This window comes from Clarias gariepinus, chromosome 9 (assembly GCF_024256425.1).
Source record: "Clarias gariepinus isolate MV-2021 ecotype Netherlands chromosome 9, CGAR_prim_01v2, whole genome shotgun sequence".
Lineage (NCBI taxonomy): Eukaryota > Metazoa > Chordata > Actinopteri > Siluriformes > Clariidae > Clarias > Clarias gariepinus.
In genome coordinates, this window is record NC_071108.1 from 24,359,453 (window position 1) to 24,382,517 (window position 23,065).

The window sequence follows — 23,065 nt, forward strand, 5'->3', positions numbered from 1 at the left end:
GTTTCCTCTATGCTTATTAAGAATATTCGTTATTTTCAGTGAAAGGTTTCTGGTAAAGCTGAACAAAAATGGAGGGCCACAGAATCCTGAGAAAGTGGATAGACTCTGTACTCTTTTTATGGTAAGACAGCATCTCGCTGGTCGTGTTTATATGCATGTATGAAATAGATGCATTATTTTGCAGACTGAAATCTTTTGTGCATTGATATCTGTTACATTTATTCATTTTGTGTATGTTTCTTCTAGGATTTGAGCACAAAGGATCTCAAAAAAGACCTCTATATTGTTGCACATGTCATTAGGACTGGTAAGCTCTTAAAAAATATGATATTTCATTTTATTTCAGAACTCCCAGTTTAGTCGGACACTTTATGTATTTGGAACATTTTTTTAGACAAATGTGGTTTTGTTGGCTTTGTACTCCAATACATCTGATTAGAGCTAAATCACTGACAATGATTTAAGTGCAGAATGAATGATGTAATTTGATACTGTTTGCATTACATTGAGTTGTCACATATGGCTCTAATCAGCATTAAGTTACTGTACATAGTGAGAGGTTAATACTGAAAGGAATTATGCTTGCAGGCTAAATAAAACAGAAGCGTGTCTCAGTTATGTGTGATTTTGAACATAGCTTATGCCCTGTTTTTCTTGCTTGATACCTGTTCAAGTGAAGAACAATATACAGTCTAGTGCCATGCTGCAATTATATATATATATATATATATATATATATATATATATATAATTAAGATAATAAAAATAATTTGTTATTGTATACAATGAAATTGCAATACAACATTCAATATTTAGTATGAAGCTTTCAAAGCCTGCTGTATCCGGCTGGGCAAAGAGTCAAAAAGACATCTGCAGTACCCTGGTGTGGCTTGCTCAATCCATGCGCGCTTGATTGGTTCCTGAATATCTTGTAGAGAAATTAGCCAAAGAAGTTCACAGTTCACTTGTGAATTCCCGAGTTTTAGCCATTTTTATGCAGCCAGGCACTCCGGCTTCAGAAAAGTCCTGGCACATATTTGTTCCATCCATTAACTAAACCAGCTGATTCTAATTAGCACAACTTTTCAGCCACATAGGCTTAAAATAATTAGTAACATCTTTTTTGTGCACAGGGAGAACTATAATAAATATCATGTGTTGTTTTAGTACTTTTGGCCAACACTGTATACAGTCTGATGCAATCACAACAGTTTATCATGAAAAGGATGCATTTATTGGATCATGATGCACATCAGATACTGCCAAATAATGAAAGGTAAAGCCAAATTGTTAAATTACCTAGACTTTGCAATGATGAATATGATAATAGACTTTTATTAGATGTTTGTTTGAATGCAATAATATAATAAAACTTAATGACAACAAAACTCAAATATTGATGAAATATCTCAGAAAGGCACTGAACATATAGGAGAGATCTTCCTTTCTCCTACATACTGTAAGATCAGAAGAGCCAGAGATACTGTAACAGAAGAAGGTGGTAATACAGGCATGGAACACATATTCCAGAGACTAATACTACGTTCTGAGGAGCAAAACTCATGGCAACACCTGCCATGTTGCATGACTTGTCTAACCCAGAAGAACACATGGTAAGAGAGAACCTCAGCTGTCTCTGATGATTATACTGTGAAGGCCTAGGAGTAGAATAAAACAGCAAGCTCAGAAAAACACACACAATATGAAAAAAACTTAAAGACCGGAACCAAACAGCTGTTTGGCCATAATAAAACTATTTAATAGTGAGGCTAATTTAAAGGGAAAAAAGGCTCAAGTTTCCTAAGCGAATTGGTTGCTTCAGTTAGTCAGGTCAGCCCTCAGCAATAATATATGAAAATAAAATGAAGGCATCTGATGACCTGAATGTACTGAATGACCAGGGTATCTCATCAATGGATTGTGCCACAGATGGCCCAGGCATATTTTAGAATGAAAATGCTAATATTAATTAGGCAGATGAGATGTAAAATTCCCAAAGCCTTTTTAGAAGAGTGGAGGATACTACAACTGCAAAAGAAGACTAATTCTAGTATATAGTGTTCAACACACACATGGGTTTGATTACCAGGTGTCCGCTTACTTTTGGCAATATGGTTTTACATTACACAAACTGTATTGCCTTATTGAAATATAGCTTTTAAAATACCCCATTTCCACTGTAGAAGATGTGTATGACCTGATTATGTGCATCATGCATGACTGGTTTGTTGTTTTAGAGGTTTGGGTGAGCACATTCATCATACTGTAGCACAGCACTGTTGACTACACTATAAAACACAGATTGCATGTAAAGGCTGTGAAATGTAGCTTTCTTAAAACCTATAAAAAAAAAATCTTAAATGACAGGCTGTGAAAGGTGATCTCTTGGTTGTGGTGCTTCACATATGAAGTGTAGATGTTTTGAGGAACCTGACAGGATCTTGCAGGGAAGTCATTCTTGCAGATAAGGATAAATTCAGCTTCTCATTTCCCCCAAATTAATCATTTGTGCAATAGCCTGATTAGTGTTTTATTATAAGTATACTACATGCACATGGCATGTGTCAGAAGTGTAATTATTCACTGAACAAATTTAAATATGGTCTCTCTCTGAATAAGCCTGAGCCACCACAGAAAAGAAGCCACATCAGCTTTTCTTTGTGAGACAGCCTGTTTTTCTTCTTCTTCTATTTCTCTGGCATTCTCATTTATGTTTCAAGATACCCAACCAATTGGCCAGCTAGATGAGATGGTTCAGGGACAGGAAGACATCTTGACAGCTCAGCCTGCACCTCTTTTTAAAAGCCACAATAGAAGGTGGTAATGAGGGCATGTGCTATCTACCCACATTTGGCAGCTAAGAAAAAAAAAACACTTAACCTGTCAGTGATCTACTATACTACTGTATAAGACTTAAAGCAAATTCATGTGTAATGTAAGGCACTTTATCTAATACTAAATCTGTTCTATTTAATGTAAATAAAAGATATCTGATAATGGCTATGTTTAATAGATTTTGATTGAACTAGAGCATGATACAGCTTTACTGTAAATGAGGTTAGTCCTCTAGGTTATGGTAATATACCATGCCTGGCCAAAATAGTGCCTGTAAGAGCATTTGATTGGATGATTAGTGCAATAATTAATATGTTAAAGCTGGCAACAATCCTTTTAACGCTAACTGATGAAGATGCATCTCTTGGTTGTGGAAATGATCTTACTGTGCTTCAGAAGGGTCAAAGTATTAGTCTGCATCAAGGAGATTGTGGGACATTAACGGAATTTGGCCAAGAACTTTTCAACACATTATTAAAAAATGAAAAGAATAGTGGTGAAGCGTCAACATCGCTAGAGAAAAAAATAAAAAATGACTGTTATCAGCAATCAGTTGGTGACACTGCATTATAAAAAATTGACATGGGAAATCACAAGTATGTTTAACAGTGAAAGTAAAAGCATGTCCATATGCACAAAAACTCAAACGATTGGAACCAAACAGCTGTTTGGCCATATGTTGTTGAGGCTAATTGAAAACAAAAGGCTTCAATTCACTGGAGAGCATGAAGATTGGACTTTGGAGCAATGAAAAAAGGTGATGAGTGCAGATTTAGACCTTTGTCCATAGCAATGGAGCATCGGGCTAAGAAGGGAAGAACATGAAGCAATGCACCCCTCATGCATGATCAGTGTTATGAATGATCTGGGGGTGCTTCAGTTGGTCAGGTCTAGGCTCGGTAATGTTATGTGACAACATAAAGTTAGATGATAAGCTGAATGTACTAAATGATCAGGTTATTAAATATACAGATTGTTTTAAAAATGGGCATATTCCAGGACGATAATGTCAAGATTCATTCACATGTGAAAGAGTAGCTCTGGTAGAGCCAGGCAGTGTACATTAGCTCTCTAATTCTGAAAAGCCTAGTCTAACATGCATAATTGTGTAGAAGTCAATATAGTCAATGGAATAATTGGACTCTTTTACCCAACCCAAACAATTGATCTGATATCTGATAAAACGTCATTGATCTGATATCTAGGCATTTTCCTAAAAAAAAAAAAAAAACTCGAAATGCTTAAAAATGGCAGATAAAATTAAGGAATGTGTAAAAGGCATTAAACACTGGATCATAAGTAAATGAATCCCGCTTTTACTTGATTCTGACAGGAGAGATGTATTGCTACTTTATAAAGAAGACACTGAATTAGAACAAAAAATATTTTGACCGGTGGGGGGGTGAAGAAAAACATGAAATACAATACACACATTTCCATTAGCGACATAATACACCACTCTGAAAAGCATGACTTCCATTTCCATTGCCCTTTTGTTGCTTTCTCTTTAATCAGCAAGGGATTTTCGAAACAGTTAAATGCTTAATGTGTGTAAATGTGATTGTAATCTGCGGTTAAAAGCAATCTGTGCAGATGCATTGCGTTTCAGTATGAAATACAATACACAAAATGTATCGCTTTTCATTAGTGACATACATTAACATACAGTACATATGCTTACACAATAGAATGCAAAACCTTAGGGTTGCCCTTAAGTCACTTAATCTCTCGGGCTGTTGCTTTTTTAAATATGTAAATGCTTTTATCAGACGTGAATGTATTTTCCAGGTAGATTGAATTTCACTTTTATAATTGTGTTGGAGTAGTGTCATCCTGAGATGCAATTATTTTTCAGTCTCAGCCATTACCAATGATTTTGAGCATGGTTGTAATTGGAAATAGGAACAATAGCCTAAAAAAAAGAATCCTTTTTACTACAAAAAAACATCAACTTTTTTAGTGTTGATGTTGCTGTCCATATAATGAAGCATTATATATGCTTCATTGGCCATTGGTTTCCTTATTGGTCTTTTAGGATAAACATTTTTAGAAAAATTAATAGAATTACTTAAAGCTAACAGCAGATCATAGGACTTGTGTGATCAATCTTCCTAGACTTGGCTTCAAATGGCACAACAGATCATCATTTGCCCTACCATCAGGAGATCAGGATTAAATCTTGACAATGGCGAAGGGAGCCAAGGATCTCTGGGTGAAATGTATTGCAAACACGCTCTCCCCTGTCAGTTACAGTAACACTAACCGTCATGGGCATCTGTGACCTAATGCATGCAGAAGAGTGCAGATAGGGCTTTCTTCAGAATCTTACACTACCCTTTGTTGGAGAATAAGCAGCAGGTCAGAAAGGTGCTCTGGCTGGCTTCCTTAGAGGAAGTATGGTTGGTAGCTGCCATATGGGAGAGCTGGCTCATGGAGGAGAACTGACTTGTGGGTGGGAACTGGCAGATAAACCAATTGGGGAGAACATGGGGAGAACATTTTAGACTTACTTTTACCAGTAGGAAGGATCAGCATTTATCAACAATTAACAGCATCATTCTTCATTCAAGCCTTTTTTTGCACATGCACGAATCAGCCACCATATCAGCATCAGATGATGATAAACCATAACATTTTACAAGCCAAGTAGAATTACACCCTCTGGGGATGTATTAGGGTGTCTGTTGCCAGGACATTGGTGGCGGATATTTTGGGTACTGTGGGTTGAGGGTTGGTGCCTCCTTGGATCAGACTAGGGGTAGTCAATCCGATTCAGATCTATTGAGTTTGGAGTCTGGGTCAGTGGCCTTGAGCTCTTTGCCTGCTGAGCCCCATGCATAATTTGCTGTGGTGCTTTGAATGTTCTTTCGCCTTTCTGGATGTTTCTATGCCTTTATATCATGGTCAGCATTGCCAGCACTGACTTATCTAGCAAGTTGTGCCACATTGGTTTTCTATGGGACAGACTGGCCTTTGCTCTCCACAGATATAAGTGGGTATAACTTATTGGTATATAATTGATAATCAGTGTTAGTGTGTTAACGTTATGTAGTGTTAAAATTTATTGTGGTAGAAGTTATTGTGGTATAAGTGATGTGTAATGGATTCTGACTAAGCTTATCTTTTTGTACTGTATACTGTATACAGTGTCAACAAGAAGATACTACTTTGGGATAGTGTCCGTTGTTAAAAGTGTCAATTGTAGTAATAGATTGACTTTAGAATAGTCTCTTTAATGGAATTGTCTTCTGTTTGGTTTTCTAAACCTTACACCTTCCCTTTCTTGTGCATGCAGTAGTGGTGTACCAGATTACAGCTGGCTGAGACAAAACTCAGCATGCATAAATTGCTAATTGTGTATAAAAAGGTCCATTATCTCTGCTGGTATCACCATATAAGCATTTGAAACAAACTGTTAAATCATTGAAAAAGAAAAAGTACTGTAGTACAGAGCCAAAAACCAAAAACACATTATGCAGTGTTTCAAATCCTGAACATTCACTCCATGCTTTAGATCTATTATATGTCATGTTTCATCGTGATTGATCTGTTCTGTTTGTAAAGGTCGTATGTTGCTTAATGACTCAAAGAAGGGGCCCCCACATGTACAGTACAGAAGACCATATGGCTGTGCTGCTTTGGCCATGAGTGATGTCTTCAGCTCCATCACAGACCCAAAAGAAGAAAAGGACTTTGTGTTAAAAATCTACACGTGAGTGTGTCCAAGTGTTTGCACATGCAAGTCTGTTTTGTTCTGATAGGAACTGTGCTCATATGTTCAATATTTATTTTTATTTTGTAGCTGTAACAATGAAAGTGAGTGGTATCAGATCCACGAGAACATCATCCGAAAGTCCAGCACAAAATACTCAGCCCCAAGCACCAATTATGGTAATTTGTGGGGAACATTTATGGCAGATGCCATTTACTGAAGATGTGTTGCCCCATAGCGAACTCAAATACATAGACTGAAAAATTCTCTTTTTTGCATTTTTTTTAATTCTTAGGTCTAATAGTATCTCTGCAGCTCTTCCGTGGTGATCTAGATGCCTTGCGAAGAGAAAATCAAACGCTCTTCAATGGGGCTGTGACTCTTACACGTAAACTCGGATTTCCTGATATCATTATGCCAGGTAGGAGTGGCAGATGGATGGATATACTGTATGTGTGTGTGTTTGCCATTTTTAAGTAAGTACATAATATGCAGGGTTTTTTTTTTTTTTTCTTTTTAAAGAGTTTGTTAAGGAAGTTTTATTTTAATCTTCAGTTATAATTTACATGAAACCTTTTAATTTTCTGTAAAATCTAGAAATCTTGAAATTTTAAATGATCTGCTTTTAAAGGTAAATGTTACCCCATGCCACTTAAAAATGTACATTTATTAATTGCTATAGACCACAGGAAAAACACAGTTTTATTTAAAGTGGTGTGTGTAATGTTGTTCAAATATCTTTGCTTTAAAAACTTTAGTTTGGTACAGGGATTTATGCAAAGGAGATGTATGGAACATTTTTGTGCTTTTATGTACTGCAAGTTTGACTTCCAATATATATTTAGGCACAGCAGACATGATTTTTCTGATCAGCACAGCATTCGTTTCTATTTCTATATTTCATTTGACAAGAGCTTAAGCCACATGCATACAGTAGAGACAAGTTTTGACATCAAAGATTCAGGATGGAAATTAGTAAAGTGTAAGATTTACAATTTATACACAGTTAATCCTTGTATGCTGCAAAATCCATAGTGACAGTAAGCCAAATAGCAAAAAGTGAAGCTATTAGTGCCAAACTAGCTTGCTCTTTTATAGTTTTAATGACAAGAACAGGTGGCTTTATTAAAGCTATTAAACCTACTACCACCTTCTTTTGCTTAGTGTCTTTCTGTATGGCAGAATTCTCTGCCTAACTTATTAATACAAAGAAATATTTTATAAATATTACATTTTGTAAGGTTGAGCATCTTATGCCTTAATTACGCTAAGTTCTACTGTACTTCAAATACAAAATAAGCCAAATACACTTCCTGTTCCGTAATCTCAGAGTGAATCACAGATGAGAAATTGAAAAAGTAGATCGAATCAAGATCAAGTTTTGTTCTAAAATCACTCATTAAAATTTACTTATATCACGTCAGCGCTGTTATTTCAGATGTAAAAATATTAACTAATACCAATAAAAGTATTCAGTTTAGCTTTATTGATTAATATCTATTAGTGCATGTTTTTGTTTACATTAAGCAAGTAGCTTATTAGCGGTCGTTTTAAGACGCACCCACAGTTGGGCGCATGTGCAGTATGCTCTCAAAACTTCTGCCACATTGCTCCTCATAACTTCTCTTCTTTTCACTATGCTGTTTTCAGTATGGTGCAGGTTTAACTTCAGTCAAATACTGAAGGACTGGCAAGATTTCATTAAATTCTGTTTATCTAGTTTTGCATGATGCTGCAATTAAATCTGGCTGGACAGACATTTAATTTTTTTTTTTTCCGAGACTGGTTTGGGTCCTTCATTGTCTGAAATTTTAAAGATATCATTGAAAGAGAGCATTCAGACCAATGAACAGTCAAAGCCTTTCATTTATTTATACAGACATGTTGATATGTTGAGTTATTGCATCACTGTATATTACTTTTCTTAAGTATGCAATTAAACGAAAATAAACAATCAGTTGATTAATTCTTTAAATCTTATTTGATTATTATTATTTTTTGTTTTTGAATTCCTTCACTTTTATACAGTACACTGTACATGTCTAGATCAAACTAAAAAAACAGAAAGGCCATTATCATTATTATTATTGTTGTTGTTTATTTGTTTGCTTGTTCATTCATTTTTTACTATAGGAAGCGTTTCATAATTAAATCTATTTGTGTGTATGTGTTTGCGTGTACGAATGCAGGTGACAGCCGAAATGATATATATCTGACCCTTGAGCGTGGCGACTTTGAGAGAGGGGGCAAAAGCGTGCAGAAGAACATAGAGGTGACTGTGTACGTGCTGTATGCAGATGGAGAAATACTAAAAGTAAGTCTTACATTAACATGCATGATTTAACCTTTTAAAAACTCTCATATTGTAACACAGTAATCATCGGAGCTGTTGTGTATTTGTATTGGTCTAATTAGTATAGCTGTGATTGACACATTCAGTAATAATTAGATGTGACAGACATTTTGTCACATTATGAAATGCTGTTAATAATGTGCGACAATAGAAAGTAAGCTGCTCTCTCTCTTTTTTCCCTCTCTCAATATGTTTTGTTTCACATATTAAAATCTTTCACATACTGTAAATTATAATCTGCATCTACATTGGTGCACAATAAAAAGGAATGAAACTTTGAAATATAGAATATTTACGGCTGTAATGTTGTGCAGGCAATGTTATTATAGCTAACAAATAATTTAAAATGTTAGCTATAAGATACAATTTAGACAATTACTGCAACATTTAATCTAGCTGTTTCTCAGTAACATGCCATGCGAGTCTATACTGTGCTATAAGAGTCCACATAAACTGAATGTGATAGAGCTAGGGATGATTCAGTACAGGAAGTCACCTAAGTATGAATGAGTTCCATTCTGAGAGTTCATTTTTAAGTCTATTTGTTCATAATTGTAACAAATGTAATACAATTGTAACAATTCATGTTAGTGCTGTAGGGGATTTACTGTATTGAATATTATTGAATATTGAATTGTATTGAATATTACATCATCTATCATCCATCATATATCACATTCAGGTTACGTAGATTCTAATGGTATAATACATGACAGGTTACTAAGAATCAGCTCAATGGTTAGTTAAGGACAAAGTATAAATGTTAGATGCTGCAGAAACTGTCTACATTTAAAAACTCTAACACTTGACTTTGACTTGACTTAAAAGAATGAGCAATGTCTGCCATCTCTTCACCTTCTGCCATTCTTTCAATTAGTTTCACTTTTGTCTCCACCGTTATTGCTTGGCGATTCCTAGCAGTACCAGCTTCATCACCATTGCTATTACGTTGGCTTATTTTAAACGCAAACAACCATAATCTGTACTGTACTGTCTGTATTAAATTAAAAAAAAAAGGACAAGTCTGCTATAGAGCAGAAGTTCCAAACTAATTTTTGTGCAAACAATACCAAAAAGATAATACTAATAATGAATTTTCTGCAACCCCAAGCTTTGACCACCCTATATTCTATTTATAACATTTTATGCAAGTGCTATATAATCTATAGTCGTAACAGTAATGTGCTTTTGTGCTTGTTCAGCATTTTATTCCAGATTTAATCCCCCTTTGCTGTTTTAATAACATCCACTCTTCTGGGAAGGCATTCCACTAGATTTTGGAGCATGGCTAAGGGGATTTGTGCTCATTCAGCTACAGTAGCATTAGTGAGGTCCATTAGCTCTGATATCAGATGAGAAAGCCTGGGGCACAGACATGTTACTGTAAAATCTTTAGCGATTCTTTTGCACAGTGATTTTAAATAGTCTGACATGCTCTGTTTCTCTTTAAAATATTCGATTTTTGTCTCAAATCTTAAACTGACAGTCTGACAGTCTAGTCATGACAGTCACCTGTCTGATTAATGATGGATTTTAGATAGTTAGTAACTATTATTATTAATGTAACTATTACCCATTCATTCCAACTGTGAGGGGCGTGGAAGTCAAACCAGGACTTGTGATGACATTTCTCGGGAATGAAGTTATAAAACCAACTGCTTCAAGTACAGTACAATGATGAGATTCTACACCACACTAAATCAATGGAATGGTACAAATGTTTTAAAGAAAGCTGTATGTCCATGAATGTTATTTCCATGAACATTCAGCGAGTAGAATGCCTGATTCTTCAAAATGGACGGATAACTTGTTGCCAACTTGCGGAAGAGACACATCTGTCTGTGGAAACTGCACACACAATCATTCACAAACACCACTTGCACATTACAGGAACACTGCTGGAGTCATTGCCATATCCCTTGTAACTGCATTTGGAGTAATTTTCACATGTTTGAGCCATTAAAAAGAGTTCCTGGGAGGCCAGCGTTTCAGACATGAAGAATGCTGTCTTGTCATGCCACTGGCGTACTGATAAAACTTCAACTTTTTTTACCTTGATGGTATCCAAGCACAAGTGAAAGTGGGATAAGTAAGTTAGTGTAGCAGGGGATTATAGAGAGAAATAAAGGAATTAATTGTGTCCAGTAATTTTAAGCTCCTTTTTATATATATATATATATAAAATCTGTTTGTCGCCCTTTCTCTCAGGATTGCATTAGTGTGGGCTGTGGAGAGCCGATGGTTAGTGAGCATTGCTCCTTTGTCCTGTATCACAATAACAGTCCTCGCTGGAGTGAAAGCCTGAAACTGGCCATTCCTATTGAGCGCTTCCGTGGCTCGCACCTACGCTTCGAGTTCAGACATTGCTCTAGTACGTACTGCCAATTTACTACATCACACGTGCTACACATACTTAAAATAAAAAATTTGTGGCAGTTAAATATTCTTTGCAATATGATGTACTGTAAAACCTGTACACTATACATTGCATTGTGCAGACAGTTCCACAGCTTCCACAGGCAGTTATTACAAAATGGGTTCATGCAACAAAGAATATAGTCAAAAGCAATGTCTATGAGTAAAGCTTTTTTCCTTTATTACACTGCACACTGCTTTATTACACATTCCTTTCAAATCTTAATTTAGTCAGAACACCTGTATGGTTATTGTATCATATTTCACATTGAATGACATCATTGTGTCAGGTATGTATAATCTTTTATGCTTTTCTTGCCTCTAGCTAAAGATAAAGGAGAGAAAAAGTTGTTTGGTTTCTCTTTTACTCCACTAATGAGGGAGGATGGAACAACCTTAGGGGATGAGTGCCATGAGCTTTATGTGTATAAGGTATGCATACACACACACACGCACACACACGCACACACACACCTTTGTCTTATTATAATTGTGTATATGTTCCAACGACAATTATTAAAACAGGTAATGTTAGCTAAAACTAAATTGCACTAGTTGAGTAAAATAAAAAAAATAAAAAACTGTGATTTTTACACATGAATTATTAGAACGACTTGAATGCATTAAACACTGTACTAAATTAATTCATGCAAATATCTCACCCACAGTCTTTCTTTCACTTACTCTACTCGCTTAAACACTGGGTTAAACATATTAAGTAAAAAAAGAAGATTGCATATCAATAAGGTTTTTTTTTTTTTTTTATTTAGTTGATTTGCATATGTGTTTGCAGAACATTAAACTGATTGAATTTTGAGCATAATGGATGAGCTGTTTTCAGTACTTCTTGTTTTGTGTTGTTTTTAAGGCCTGAAGCTATTGTGTTATGAAACTTTTTGAATAATCACGTGTTTCTGTAATGTTTCCTTGGTTCACCCTTTTTGTTTTTCTCAGTTAGATGTACAGTATGGATGTGTGCAAGAACATTAATGAAGTATTCTTGCTGGATTTTGCCAGTTGAGTCTTTAAGAAGACTTATATTTAGTGCATCTGGAAAAATAGGAAAATTGTAAAAAGGTTAATTTTATTACATTTAAAATTGTAGAAATTTTAAACTCTCATATAATATCAATTTCATTGCATGTAAAGTGAAAAGTTGTACAAGTAACGGGGTGACTGGAAATCTGAGGAAGCAAAGCTGATACAAGATCTTGAGCAAGTTTCCCAAGGATAGAGTGAGGCTACAGTCAGTGCCTCAAGAGCCACAATTTAAAGCACTATACAAGCTTTATCAAGATGCCGGTTACCTTTTCCTTCAGGACATAACAGCTGCCTACCATGTCAAAACTACCACAAACTGGTTTGCTGACCATAATATCAATGTTGCTCAGTTGATCAGCTATGTCACCTGACATGAAGCCCATTTGGAATCTATGGGGTATTGTCAAGAGGAACATGAGCCAACAGTAAAGATATACTGATATAAAAGCAACCTGGTCTTCCATAATGTCTCAGCAGTGCCACAGGTTTTATTATGAATATTTTTGGGTTGTAGAACAAATCAACTGAGTTTCTATTATTTCTTATGAGGGAAATTTTATTTGAAATACGAGTGTTTTGATAAACACGCAAGCTTCTGGAATGAATTATCCGCATTACGCTTGATCTTAGGAAATATTCTAATATTTTGAGAACCTGAATTTTTGATTTTCATGAGATGTAAGCCTCAGTCGTCAAAATTAAAACACGAAAGGATTAAAGTATTTTGCTTTACATGTAATGAATTTAAAATATATGAGAATTGTACTTTTTAATATTAAAAAAGATAAAATTCTATATATTATATTATACTATTATATATTATTATTATTTTATTATTATATAAAATTATAAAAGTTAATAAACGTCTCATTATATTTAAAATTTTCCAGATGAACTGTAATTAAGCAATATCACACAAGGCGGCCTGCTGTTGTATTGAATATCAGTAAGGCTGTAATGAGGTTATAGGCGTGAGGATGCAGCATTGACTTATTAACAGTTCCACAAACATTATTTATTTTCAACAGATTATGATTTGTTTGTTAATTTACTGACTTTTTTGCTTCACAAACAAATATTTCTCCATGCAAGTCAGATATTGCACAGGTTAGTTTTGTGTTGTGGTGTGCAGTTTCCAAATGAGTACTATACAAGCTGGGTACTCCACTTTTGATAGAAAACATGTAATCCTTGGTGCCATGTAAACCTTATAAATATCTATCTATTCCAATCATCATAACCAGTGGTAAACTGCAATGGACTACAGCTTCACACATGCAATAGCTGCAGTAGGGGGAGATTGTGTTGCTGAGGACTCCAATGTGTCTATACCACTTATACACTACAGGCAATTTGGAAATTCCAGTCAGCTTACAATGCATGTCTTTGAACATGCATATTAGGCATGTTAGTTGTTTTCAAAGCTAGGGGATTTAAGATTTCATACTCTGTGCAGTGTGTTACTTGCAATGTGGGTTCTGCTGTGCTGTCCTCCTGCATTTCGATTAAAGCCATGGCTGCAAACGCACCCATTTAGACACAGTTCAAAAGTGTGTTCTGAATGGCAAGATGCATACCACTTGGTTTACCGAAATGGTAATGACATGGCTTTAATCAAAATGACACTGTAGTGGAGTAGCATAATGTTAAACAGATTTTCAACCATTTTTATTTAACATGGAAGCATAAATCATCTATTAATAATAATTCAAAATTCAAATTCAAATTTTATTTGTCACATACACAGTCATACACAGTACGATATGCAGTGAAATGCTTAGACAACTGCTTGTGACCTAAAAATAAAAGAATATGAATAGGAATAAGGAAATCTATAATTCACTAGTTTCAAACCCAATTAGAAAATAAATGTCTTACTTTGTTAAAACTCTTTATCATAAATGACTTGTTTTCATGCATGTAGTATAATATCAGACTCTCTTCCTGTCTCACTCCTGTTTGATTTGTTTACACTCGCACATTGCTCTTTCTGGCTGCTCAGTCCTGCCAGTCATGGTGTATTTTGGACTTCTTTTGTGGGTAAAATTAGTGCACGATGACGTTCGCTATACCCTAGCTGGCATGTGTAGGCGTACACGATTCCCTGCAATTCTGATCTGATTCCCCTGACACTGTCTCTTGTCAGGGTGACTCACTGCAGCCCAGGAACATCAGAATTATAAATATTTTTTTCTCTTGTGACTGAATTGTCACCTTTTTCATTTTCAACCAAAATTATGCACTGAGTGGTGCAGTGTTATCGTTCACTTCACAGTGATGCTACAGTCATGCGTAGCCAGGAGCCTAGAGAGAGCAGATTGGGAGCGCTTCCTCTCAAGGGGGAGGGATGGCATACCCGCATTCTCACATCAATCATAGTGACACTAGCCAATGTGTGAGCTCACGCAAGCGGAAGGGATTAGATAGTGCTTTCGTCTGAGCGTGTTACTCTGCACCCTAATGACCCGTGAGCCACAGTCCGAGAAGATGTAGTCGGCAGCTTCACGTGCGATGGCTTCATGTGCAGCCTAATACCTTCCCTTGTTGGCAGCTGTTGGTGTTGGAGTGCTCTAACAATGATGGGTGGGAAATGGATGCGGAGAAAAAAAACAACAATTATCCACTGTAGCTTTAAGTCTGAAATCCAATAATTGTTTATTTTTAATAAGTGCAGTTGGTTGTGTAGTTGTTTTAAAGTAATGGAAATGAAAATAAAATATTGCGAGACATACAATTTAGGAATGACACATAAAAGCACATGAGATTAATTGAGGGTAAATTCTAGATTTTGAAACCTGATAAATGTTTAATCACAGACTTGTTCATAAATTCCGTTAAATCCAGTAAATCGTATTAGTATGACATCGTACAGTATCACTAAATCAGTAGAGAATATTATTCCCACTCAAATGAATCAGAGCTGTTACTGTTTTGTCTTCAGCTTGAGCAAACGCCAGAGGATTTAAGTCGGTCTACTGTATCTGTAGACATTAGGAGTAGACATTGCTAAGAAAACATTGTAACATATCTCATATCATTTTTCTGTGAAGGTAAGAAAATAATGCAATCAAATATGTAACCTTTGATTTTACTACATCAGGTATTATGTGCCCTGCTACTGCGTATGTACAAAACATCTAACACATAATGCAATGACTTTAATTCTTTATTTATTTATTCATAGTGTTTTAATGAACAGGCTTCTTCACAAAGTGGTTTTAAAGCTGTAGATCCACATTTAGATTTAGATCCCTAATGAGCTAGAGAGGACAGCAGCAAGGTACTGTAGAACTCATCTTCTTCCAGATAGTGGAATCCTTAAATGATGACAGTGCATTATAAACAGTATTAAGTATTTTAACATACAGATAAATGTGATAAGCAAGTTAATATAACTGTACAACATACGAAATAAATGTATCGAGAATGACAATGTGCTTACTGAACATCTCCCTCCCTCTCTCTCTCTCTTTTTCTTTCTCTCCCTTGCTTTAGTGTGATGAGAACACAACATTCACCAATCAAGGCCTGTATCTGAGTATGCCATGCAGTAAGGCAGACCTAAACACTTATCCGGCTATTCCAGCTTCATTTCCTTTTCAGCGCAGCAGCAAAGAGAGTTTTAGCATCAGCACCATACTGGTTTCAACGAAGCTCACACAAAATGGTAAAACACACACACACACACACACACACACACACACACACACACACACACACACACACACACACAAACATCTAACTCATTTCAGATTCCCAACTATTAGGCTAATTATATTAGTCAGTGCTGCTTTTTTTTAATCAGGGGTGTTCAAGTCAAACCGAGACTTTTGATTGTGCAGAATAACAAAACACAGTCATGAGAGTAAAAACTTCTTTTATTTCTCGGTATAATCCTGCTATTGTATAGATAAGTGTTACACTAATAGACACACCCCAGTGTTTTACTAGTGCTTGGATACCACCAAGGTAGAAAGTTCTCTCAATATGCCAGAGCCATGATCAGAGGCTGGCCTCCCAGGAATTCCTTCAATGTGAAAATGATTTGGATGAGGTCAGGACTGTATGGTAATGTGGCAATAACTCCCAGCTGAATTCCTGTAATGTGCAAGTGGTGCTTATAAAAGATTGTGTGAACAAGAATATTTATCCTACATCCTGGATTGACTTAAACACCACTCATTTTTATCCCTTGGAATAAAACTTGATTGCAAAGCTACAAAATGTTGTAATCACAAAGTCTTATATTTTTAATGATGTGTGAGTTTGATTTATGCTTTTGAGAACTAGCTCAAGCTTTAATTTGTCTAAAAGTTAGGAGAAATTTAACAGGGCACCAAATATCTTGTAGCAAGCATTTCTGTTCGGGGTTTATTTCTGCCTGATGCCATACTCGCTGCATTTCATCTCTACTGAAATACAGATGATGCAAATGGTACCATTTCAGAGGAAACATTGATTTGAAAGCATTAGATTTTGCTCAGACCTTGTTTAAAGCTGAATGATCGGCTCGACTTGAAAATGCACTATCCTGTTACCATGAATAGTCTACTTTAGAGATGTAGTTAAAGACGCTCCTGTGAAGAATTATTCCACTTTTCCAATAAAAGCAGTTCACAACACGTACATAAACACATGCCAGTGGTTGTCATATAGTGGTGAAGTAATTCAATAGAAGTGTAATTCCCTTTCATTTAAAGCACTCTTTTTCATTCTGTGTGCGGACAGTGGATCTTCTGACTCTGCTAAAATGGAAAGCTAATCCGGAGAGAGTTTTGGACGTCCTTGGCCGCCTAAGAGTAATTAATGGAGAGGAAATCGTAAAGGTATACACACACACACACACACACACACACACACACACACACACACACACACAATTATTGCATATACTGTATATTCACATACTAATATCCCAGTTTGTCGGTGTGTTCTGTGCTTTTGCAGTTCCTGCAGGATGTACTGGATACACTGTTCTCTCTCCTTGATGACAACATTGACAAATATGGGCCACTTGTATTTCAGTCACTGGTATACAAAAATGAAACTTTTTCTTTGGCTCAACTGTATTTATAAATGATGAATATGTCAATGTATTGAATAGTCTCCTGACTTTAGAACCATTAGTCTGCTTATATTTAATAAAAGAGCATAAGTGTTTAATTCTGATTTCTATAAGTGTGTATGCGTATGTTTCAGGTGTTCATCATTAACCTACTCAGGGATCCACGGTATTACCATTTTCGCCCAGTTATGGACGCCTACATACACAACCAGTTTGCAGGAGCACTGGCCTACAAGTAAATAATATGCTTCAGGTTTTTACACTGCTATTACTTAATGATGGATGTTCTACAGTGCGTTCAGAAAATCTCTCCGCAGCGGCCACGTAGAGTGGTAGTACGTCGTCTCACTTTTGTCTGTTGTACGTATCCATCCGTTTTTCTAGTGGAGCACGTTTTTAAAGACACAGATGATGTCCTGGGAAAATTTTACGTAGCTTTTTTGGAGACAAGGATACCACATCGCGATACTGTGTCAAATTTTATAAATGAATACATAAGTGAGAATAGTATTAAGTTTCGTTAAACAAATATTTTCCGATCATCCACTCTACACGGCCACTGCTCGAACACACGTTATAATAGGAAGTGCAAATTTGTCCATTATTTAGAAATAGTTTACATGACTAGTGTAAAAATGTGGAAAAGTGGTAGTCATTATTTTATTTGGAAATGACGATTGAAAGACTGTTTAACATTTAAAATTGTTTGATTCCAGATAGAGCTGTTCAGTTTAATCTGTCTTTTGTTGGTTGATTCAATTAACTGAATTAAAGGGTCAGTTTTCAATTCAGCATTGTTTAAAAAAAAAATTATTATTTAGATAAACCTAAAGTTTATCAAAAGTGATGTGCATTTAAGTACATTACAAAAGATTTTGATTGTTATAAATTCTCCTGCTCTGCACACCAATAATCAGGGCCAAAAATTCCACATCAACAAATTTAACTCGTTTTTATCCCTGAAGATGCTGTATGGCTAACTGGAACTAGCTGTATGGCTAACCTATTTTCGAAAAATGAGTTTCCACCAAATACACTCTAAATTTGAAAGATACCAACTCGACTTTGGCTCAGTGGGACGGTAAAAACTTTATGCAATATTTGTCTCAGCTGAAATTCGGAATGCATGTTTGCACGGAACAAGGGTTGTGTAGAGCTAAACGCCCAAAACCTACTCTATTGTTGTGTACTTACTGTATATGCACATCAACTTTGATTTAAGACAGATTTAAATGATTAATAATGGACAAATGTCCTTCTTTTGCAGTGAATACATACCCCATTTTCTGCAAATACTTGCATTTTGCGAAAGTATCACGTCTTCTTCTAAGTTTATGTGCAGTTTGTGCATTAACATCTACTGCACAGAAGTGTGAAGCATAAGATTAGTAGGGAAAAATATGGCTTTGGGTATGCGACATGACATTTAAACAATCATCAGAAATCACAGACCATTTCAATGCTTATGAGACACTTTAATTGTTTTTAATACTTTAAAGTCTGTAAGAAATGTAGCTATCTAAGACAAATCAGACATCAAAGTGCTTTTGAATCAAATCTAATCGCAATTCAGTTCCAGAGTCACAAATTTACACATATATGTTTGTTGAGTTCTAAATTGACCCCAGCTTTGCTCCTGAATTATCTTCTATTATTATTCATATTATTATTATTATTAAAAATGTTTGTGTTTGTGTGTAGAGAGCTGATCCGCTGTCTGAAGTGGTACATGGATCGCTCTGCGGAGGTTGTGCGACAGGACCACATTCAGGATGCTATGAGGGTCAGTCGCTTGCTTGATCATGTGTATATGATCCCAAACTTATGTGCTCATGCATGTGTATTCTTAAAAATGATTTTATATTGTAATAGCTATAAATGATTGTGTTGTAGAATTATGCTGAAAAACCTATAAATACAGGTAAGTCTCATTAGTTTGCTAGGTAGTTATCTGGCTAGTCAGTGTTAGCTAACAGCATTTGAAAAATACTAACAAATGAAATTAATTCTTCCTCTGAGCTGTGTTTTTGAATCCATTTTTTAGGGATAGGCTCTGGATCAAGTGTGACTCTCAAAAGCAGGAATATATTTGCAATTATGGTGACTTTAGCCATCCAAATCACCACATTGTAACAACAGAAAGTTAGAATGATTTGGATAAAATGACATTAAGATTAGGATTCAATTATTTGTCACATGTACCTTACAGCACAGTAAAATTATCCTTTTACATGGCCCAGTTGGTAAGCTGGGGTCAGAGCACAGGGTCAGCCAGAATACAGCACCCCTGAAGCAGATAGGCTTAAGGGCCTTGCTCAAGGGCTCCTCAGCGAAAGTCTGGCTCGAACCCCTGACCTTCCTATCAGTAACCAAGTAACCCACATCCTTAACCAATTAAGCCGCCACTGACCCCATTAAGATATTGAGATAATGCTAAATGAATGACCCATGTATAATAATGTTGAAAAGAATAACAAGCATACAAAGCAGCTTTACAAAGAACATTTATGGCGCTTAACATCCGTTTGAACAACATTCGACTGCATATTGATCTGTGGTCCCTTAATTATGAGAGAGTATAAGAGTTTATGAATCCCAATTAGAGAACCAGCTGAACACAATAGCTTCCTGCACCTCTTGAGTGTTTTCTCTGTTGAATTATCTTTAGAAAAAAAAAAAATACACTCATGTGGATCATGGCTCTTGTCATTGTCAGTGACAGCAGCAGATAATCATCGAAGCGGCAGCAAGAGGCAAAGGAGAAGTTTTTTTTATTTAAAAGTAAAACAAAAAGTAATTCAACAGAAAAAAGGTGAAAACATCAGTGAACAATTCAAATTATATTGTTTAGGATTTAGGCATGTCATACTTGTACACGGCACCATCACATGTAGCTTGCTTGTGCTTTGCTATATAAACTGCATAACATCTGGTTTCACAGAATGGATTTCAACATTAATCTTTTTTTCCCCACTTTTGTCTCTCTCCATTTATTGGTTAGATAAATCATACTTGTTTAGTATTTTTTAATATGTGGGATGTATTTTGTGGCGCTTGTTGTTTGACAAAGTGGTAAATGCATTGCTAGGCTGGAAAACAGGTTCCCTGTTGGACCAGTTGTAAGCACTCAGCACAGTCACCGCCAAGGCTGGCATTAGAGTCCTGCTCAGGCCATCAGCTTAGTTGCAGGAGAAAAGAAAAACATGAAGCAACCTACAATCAGTATGAGCATTTTACAACTGTATTTCAGTTGGGAGATAATAAAAAAAATTTATTAAAAAATATTGTTTTGAAGATAGAATTCAACATCATCTCATTGTCATGTAGTCGAAGTTGTTTCGGCATAATTTTATAAGTATTATTACAAGTTTTTGTAACTTTTAAAAGTAATTTAATACCTGTGTTCTCACTCTCATACAGTAACATTTCCAAATAAAAATTCCTGTTGGGTGACCATGATAAAGCGTCATGGTAAAATAAATGGTGAATGAATTTTGTACATGACTGACAATCAAGGGCATTATTATGAAGTAGTGCTATGATGGATTATGTAAAAATACAGTTCGGTGTTGGTAATGGATTATGCGTCGTATGTGGGAGAAACTAAATGGCAAGCGTTTGCTTGAGGACTATGTCATAGCGGCTCCTGACTAACACTCCTGGGGGCTCATTTATCAAAACATGTATACAACGAGCTCTAAATTTGTGCAGTTTGTCAGTGCACATAAGCAAACTGGCATTTATCACACTTGAATAGCATAGCCCAACTCAGTGGACGTCCCACACATTCTCCATTTGTCTGCTTTTGCATGGTAACATTTAAATACACTAACAAAAATTGTCATATAAAGTTAACAACTTGTCTTTATAAAGCCTAGCAACTTGCTAACGCCACTGCTTGATATACAGACTTACAGCAAAAGCAATGTAAAAGAAACATTAACCTTAAGTGAAAACGAGGAGATACAGTCCAAAATGTATTTAGAAATTAGGTCGGTGAAGAAATATGTACTCTTTGATCTTTGTCACATTGCAACTTGTTGTGAGCAGTAATTGTGCTGTCAATTATGGTGATTTTTTCTACCATGGCGTACTCCGGCATATTCATGGTCAGAAGTGAAAGTAAATACAATACATGCATATCTTAAAGCAAGGGTCCTCAACCTTTTTTGACTACACAGTCTGTCTGTAGTTAACATATTTCTGAAGGACTTATGATGGAGAAAGAGGGGGAGGCATACCACAGACCTGACAGTAATCTATCAGTAAAGCATCTGCTTCTGACTTTCTCAGTTAAACGTTTTATTTTTTTAAATAATCTACTGGCTTGTCCTTCAGAGTAGGATGTTTAGTCTCCATAGTGCTAAAGTAACTTGCAACTTAAAATCTTCCTAGCCACATTTCTTAGCATCTCCCCACACACCACACACAAGGGATTTTAAGCATTAGCATCCCCAGAAGCAATCGAATCATACTTTATGTAGCTGTTGCCAAACTTTCAGTTGAATCTTCTTAGTCAATTCATTAGCTTCACTGTTGGTGGCCCTTTTTTAAACAGCCCCGGTAAAAAAATTGTTAATGTCATTTGTTTTTTTTTTTTGTTTTTTTTTTCATTTTCAAAAATTTTTTTCCTCTGACTAGCCAGCTAAATTTTCATTCACTAAAACCGAGCATAGACCTTGCTCGCTAAGCTGACGACACAAGTAAAATGAAATTGGTTTATTGAATATTTTACTTTCAAATTAATATATATTTTCTTGTGATATGTAATGCAGTTTAAAATTTCCTGGAAAATAAATAACAACACAATGCAGCGGGCTTACATTTATCCTTTTTGCGTCCTAAGGAGTTTGCTGCCTGGTTTGGCCCCGTCCACGACTTAAAGCACTGAAGAATGCAGTCTTGTGTCTGTATATATACCCAGTTGTTAAATGTTGTCAAATGCGACCACTGCATTGTACGGTTTAGATAAACTGCAGATAAATGGATTGGAATTGAATGAAACTGTTAAACAGTTGAAGATTACAGTATGTAGTGTGTTGGCATCCTGAAGACGTTGTGATACTGTTATATGGAGTTATGACAGAAACTTTGTCATAGTTCCCAGAAACAGCTGGAAATTTTCTGATTAAAAAAAAAAGGGAAACTCTTAATAGTGAAATGTATTTAATCTATAATCCAAATACAAATAATGTAGAGGACATTAATCTCATGTTTGTCTTTATCCACATACAATGACCAGGAAGAGTAGGAAGAGGTTTTAGATGGCTTACCTTAATTTAGCCTTAGTGGGGGCGAGCACTGCTTTCTTTCTAGATACATACATGATGTGGCCAAGGGAAAGGTGACTTTTGAAGCTGCTGTCTAATAAGAATCCTTTTTCTATTATCAGCTGAATGATTCATGCTTTAGTTCAATCTTTGAGGGGAAAGAAATACGGAATTTTGTTGTTTTTTTAAAAGCAAGACTATGTGGTCGGGCCACTTAAAGTGGAAAAAGAAAGTTCACTTTTTACAATTTTGTACACTTTGTACGTCTGTTTGTGGCTATCCAGTTCAAGCCTTGGGCACTTGTTCTTATAATCAAGGACACTGACACAGATTCAGGAAGGCTCAGTCATTTCAGAGTTAACAGGATTTTTATT

General features: G+C 35.8%; 1 protein-coding gene across 2 annotated transcripts in view; it reads left to right on the forward strand.

The window, feature by feature from the left end:
• Window positions 1-23,065, forward strand: part of LOC128530426 (dedicator of cytokinesis protein 3-like) — a 78,879-nt gene that overhangs the window by 21,647 nt on the left and 34,167 nt on the right. For both annotated transcript variants that reach the window (XM_053504376.1, XM_053504378.1), the window contains exons 10-22: window positions 40-121; window positions 247-307; window positions 6,400-6,547; window positions 6,638-6,726; window positions 6,843-6,968; window positions 8,737-8,861; window positions 11,109-11,271; window positions 11,641-11,747; window positions 15,852-16,023; window positions 17,085-17,182; window positions 17,304-17,387; window positions 17,556-17,656; window positions 19,123-19,204. In XM_053504376.1, the coding sequence (XP_053360351.1) occupies window positions 40-121; window positions 247-307; window positions 6,400-6,547; window positions 6,638-6,726; window positions 6,843-6,968; window positions 8,737-8,861; window positions 11,109-11,271; window positions 11,641-11,747; window positions 15,852-16,023; window positions 17,085-17,182; window positions 17,304-17,387; window positions 17,556-17,656; window positions 19,123-19,204 (1,438 nt within the window). The remainder of the gene's footprint in view (window positions 1-39; window positions 122-246; window positions 308-6,399; window positions 6,548-6,637; window positions 6,727-6,842; window positions 6,969-8,736; window positions 8,862-11,108; window positions 11,272-11,640; window positions 11,748-15,851; window positions 16,024-17,084; window positions 17,183-17,303; window positions 17,388-17,555; window positions 17,657-19,122; window positions 19,205-23,065) is intronic.